Here is a 4,918-nt window from a genome sequence, read left to right on the forward strand (position 1 = left end):
TTTAGATGGCTCCCATCCACATGTGAGCCCATCTCCCCTGGTTCCCTTAGCAGCCAGCGAGGTGCTCCTGGAGTACAGCTCACCCTGAAATAGTCATCCACAATAATTTAGACAAAGTGCAGCTTGCAAGTGCCAGTTTCTGCATATAAAGCCTCAGAAGACTCCAGCAAAGCTGTCTTGATGTCGTGAAAGAGGTTTGTATAGATTATGGGTACAGAATAAGGGCATTCATGGTGGGAGCACAGCAGCGAAGAGCACTGAACATCACTCATTTTATTTGTTTTCTGAATTAAATATCGGAGTTGGAGGAGGTTGGAAGGAGGTTACTAAGACACTGTAGAAAATGTGTGCTGGAAACATCATCAGACATGAGAGGTTGCAAGGCTCTGGTGAGGGGTTGCAAGCCAGCAGAGGGACACGACTGCACTTAAATACCACTTTGTACATCCAACCAAGAGAAATATCCCACCAGCTCAGAAACAGTTTCTTCATGTTTACTCAGCAAGCAGTGAGATGTATTCATTCCTTCTTCTTTTCTGATTGATTTTGCAGGTTGCTTTGTGTGCTCAAGAAGAACTACCCCATGAGCCTGATGCTCGTGCTGCTGGGCCTTGCTGCCCTCCTGGGTAAGTCAGCATCCCCCGTTCATCCCCCGAGCAGCCCCAGGAGATTAAGACACCTCCCTGTGCCCCCTCCCCAAAATCTCAGTTGCCATCAGATTGTGTTGGGCCGGGAAGGCGCTCAGCTCCTCCTGCGAGTCTTGCCGGAGGGGTCACCTCTGAGGGAGGGGTGGGTGCAGGGTGCAGGTTGCAAGGTGCAGGATGTAGGGTGCTGGATGCTCGACTCTTTCCACACAACCTTTCCAGGTGCCTGCCAGGGCCGCACGGATTGCTACGGCAGTGTAAACAGAATTGACACCACCGGGGCTTCATGCAAAACTGCAAAACCAGAGGGCTTAAGCTACTGCGGTAAGTATTGCTCTTCTGACAGATTGCTCTCTTCCGTGGTAGCACAATAATCCCAGATCCTTCAGATTTCCAAAATGCTGGGCACACACCGGCTGCTGAGCCTGCATGATCTACCTAGAGGCATGGTCTGCCTCCTGGAGATGAGGCATCTTTACTTTTGGGTTTCATTACAGGAGTTCCAGCTTCAAAAAAGATTGCTGAACGAGACCTGCAAGCTATGGATAAATACAAAACACTCATTAAGAAAGTGGGTGAAAAGCTGTGTGTTGAGCCCGCTGTGATTGCTGGCATCATCTCTCGTGAATCTCACGCTGGTAAAGTACTGAAGGACGGCTGGGGTGACAATGGAAATGGATTTGGCTTAATGCAGGTACTTGTTGATGCTCCACTAAAACCCAACAAACTAATGTCATATGAATAAAAGTAAACCTCCTAGACATGTCATCCATTACCACAGGGAAATGACTTTTTGATATTTCTAGGTTGACAAAAGAAGCCATAAACTCCAGGGGACGTGGAATGGAGAAACCCATATCACTCAGGGCACGACAATACTTATCGATTTTATAAAGAGAATACAGAAGAAGTTCCCAAACTGGACAAAGGACCAGCAGCTGAAAGGTAATGTGCAGACCACAGATTTTGTCCAGGGGAGAAGAAAAAGTCTAGGATAAGAGCACACTGAATGAATTCACAGAGTCATAGCATGGCTTGGGTTGGAATTGGATCTCCTTTAACACCACCCAGTTCCACCCCCCTGCCATGGGCAGGGACACCTCCTAGCAGACCAGGCTGCCCAAAGCCCCATCCAGCCTTGAACACCTCCAGGGATGGGGCAGCCACAGCTTCTCTGGGCAGCCTGTGCCAGGGCCTCGCCACCCTCTGAGTGAAGAATTTCTTCCTAACAGCTAATCTAAATCTCCCCTTTTAATTTAAAACCATTCCTTCTTGTCCCATCGTCATCTGTCTTTGTAAAAAGTGACTCTCCATCTTTTTCTAAGCCCCATTTGAGTACCAAAAGGCAGCAGTGAGGCCTTCCCAGAGCCTTCAGGCTGAACAGCCGCGGCTCTCTCAGCCTATCTTCATAGGAGAGGTGCTCCAGCTCTCTGATCATCTTGGTGGCCCCCCTCTGGCCCCACTCTAACAGCCCATTAGATTCACAGTAGGCTCACTGCTCTGTAGTTCCCTGGGTCCTACCCTTTTTAAAAATGGGAGTGATATTTCCCTTCTTCCAGTCACCAGGGGCTTCACCTGACTGCCAGGTCTTTTCAAATAGGTTGGAGAGAGGCTTGTAAACTACATCAGCTCCCTCAGGGCCCCTGTCAGGGCATGTCATCGGGCCCCACAGACTTGTACCTGTTCAGTTTCATCGCGTGGGCTGGAGCCTGCTCTTTGCTTACAGGGGGAGGCACTTTGCTCCCTCAGCCCTCACCCACAGGTTTGGGGAAACGAGAGACGTGGGAAGCCCGACTGGCAGTGAGGGCTGAGGGAAAGAAATTGTTGTGTGCCTCAGCCTTCTCCTTGTATCATTAAGAGCTCTTCATTATCATCCACCAGAGGGAATAAATCCCCTTGGTCTTTCTTTTCTGGCCAATGAACCCATTGAATCCCTTGGTATTTTCAGAGTTTTTTTTTCACAGGCAAAAGGCAAGGTTTGGCAAACTGTGTTGTTTCTGCCTTTCCTTAACATGGCAGCCTCTGCGTGTTTTCAGTGCCACGCAGCAAATATTTATGCAGCTGAAATCTGATTTATAGAAGAGTCCAACGCTCCTCATCTGACGACGAGGAATCTCCCACAACCACCCCAGTTAATAAGTAGCTCTGAGTAGCTTGAACGCAGCCAGCAGCTCCCTCTGTGTTGCTGTTGATGGGGGGAAAGAGGTATTCGGGAACTGCAAAACGGTGTCATGCAACACGGAAACACTGCCTGCTGCTTGGCAGCCCCTGTGCAGTGCAAGGTGTGATTATGTTTTAAAGCTCTTCAGAGAGCAGTAGTTTTCAAGAATGAGTGAGAAGTTATGAGGCTGTTGGATCTTATATCGTGCTGTGAACAAGCCTGCTGCAGCCGGAGGGCTTGTGCTGGGCCAGGTGGGTGATGCAAATTCATCAAGCTGCCAGTGTCTGTGAACATACCCCCCAGTATCTCTACAGCGTGTTGGTGGATGCAGCAATACGTGTAGGCCTTTTGCAGAGCCCTGGCTAAGACAGAGAAGCTCTGATAACACCACATCCCCAATCCTACACAAGCAAAACCAGGATGCATCAGGGTGGAATTTTGTTTAAAGGCTGCGTGACATCTTTCGGTGCTTCATTTCAGGTGGGATTTCTGCCTACAACGCCGGAGACAAGAACGTCCAAAGCTATGAGAGGATGGACATTGGCACTACCCATGACGACTACGCCAACGACGTGGTCGCTCGAGCCCAGTATTACAAGCAGCACGGATACTAGGCTGGAGCCCCTGCACCGAGTGACTTCCCCACCATCACAAAACACAAAGGAAGAAGGTGCATCCAAGTCCATACAGATGCAAGCGTACAGGAATGGCTTATGTGAAACAAGAATTTGCAGGCTACCGCTCCCATGTATAAAAACAATATTCAGTGAGACACTGGTAATGTAGTTTCTTTAAAAGCAATATGGTTGGGATTTTACAAAGGGAATATTAACAGAATCTTGTGTGCTATCTACATATTTCTCTTAGTTTTGAGGCCGGTCTTATTGCTTTGAGGCCTATCTTGCATTGCTATTGATAACTTTCTGCCTTCCAGATCTTAAAGTGCATTTCTGCTCAAACCTGTCATTCTCTTAAGAAATCAAAAGGCAAAATACTTCCTTGGGTACCTGCTTAATGATTTATTTTTTTTCAGAGCTGCCTGATACTTACTTCGTATTGTGAAGTAGTCTTTTTTTTTCTGAATTCTAATTTTTCATATAAATGCGCAGAACAGAGATGGGTTTTTCTGTCGGTTTTCAGTTATACAGGGATAAGCAAATAGAAAATGAATAAATGTGTTATTAGCAAATGAAACAGGAATCCAGTGTACTCATATTTCCGTAGGAGCACTCTTCATAGAGAGTGCTCCAGCCCTCTGGTCATCCTGATGAGCCTCCTCTGGACTCACTCTAATACATCCATGTCCTTGTGCTGGGGGCCCCAGAGCTGAACGCAGGGCTCCAGGTATCTACTAAATACCCCCAGAGATGGGGACCCCACCACTTCCCTGTTCCGAAGCTTGACCACCACCTCCACGAAGAAATCCTTCCTGATATCCCATGTGAAATGTGAAAGAGCTGATCAGAGTAAAACACCATTTCACCCTCACAAAACTCAGCACAGGGGCGGCATGTCGGCATGGATGAGTAGTGACGGGGAGGTCTGCCATCCAGTGGCTTGCTTTCTTACTTCCAAGCAGCTGCTGTGGTTTTGATGCATGCTGTGTGGTTACTTGTGTGCTCATTTTGAGAAGGGATAAAACCAGGACCCTCGCGTACCCCCTGCATACCCAAATTCTCAGTAACTGCAGCTCTGTCGTGTGGTAGTTTTGCGGGGTCTTTGCCCCCAAGAGCTTTATGACATCCAAAAGCTCGGGCTCCTCTTTTCCCATTGCCATCACTTTTTTGCTTCCAACAAGAGGTGGCTGCTGTTTTTAGATGAGGCTCCTCCTACTTCCAAACAACTAGCAGCCGGGTTTTGAATCCGATTAAAAGTTACTTCCTTTTTGAACGGTGGCTAGAGAAGAAACCTTGTGTTTGGGTGGCTACATGAGGAGGTGTCGGGCGCTCCCGTTTCCCATAAAAGCCCTGCTGTGTAGGAAGTGCTGAGTTGGCTGAGAGCAGCCGTAACACCCACACATCTCTAGCAAGCGCCCAGAGACAGTGGGGAGACATCCTGCAGCAAGCACGTCAGCTTGGTGACATTTCTCTAATATTCTTGTAAATAATTCATT

At 48.1% G+C, this 4,918-nt stretch overlaps 1 protein-coding gene across 1 annotated transcript; it reads left to right on the top strand.

Annotated features, from left to right (window-relative positions):
• Positions 1-583: 583 nt before the first annotated feature.
• LOC311210296 (lysozyme g) lies at positions 584-3,419 on the top strand (the record flags this gene model as incomplete). Its single annotated transcript, XM_084288152.1, has 5 exons — positions 584-626; positions 867-968; positions 1,142-1,338; positions 1,451-1,589; positions 3,286-3,419. The coding sequence occupies 5 exons, from the start codon at positions 584-586 to the stop codon at positions 3,417-3,419; spliced, it is 615 nt and encodes a 204-aa protein (XP_084144278.1).
• Positions 3,420-4,918: the final 1,499 nt, after the last annotated feature.

Source organism: Netta rufina (genome assembly GCF_964035555.1).
Source record: "Netta rufina genome assembly, chromosome: 1".
Lineage (NCBI taxonomy): Eukaryota > Metazoa > Chordata > Aves > Anseriformes > Anatidae > Netta > Netta rufina.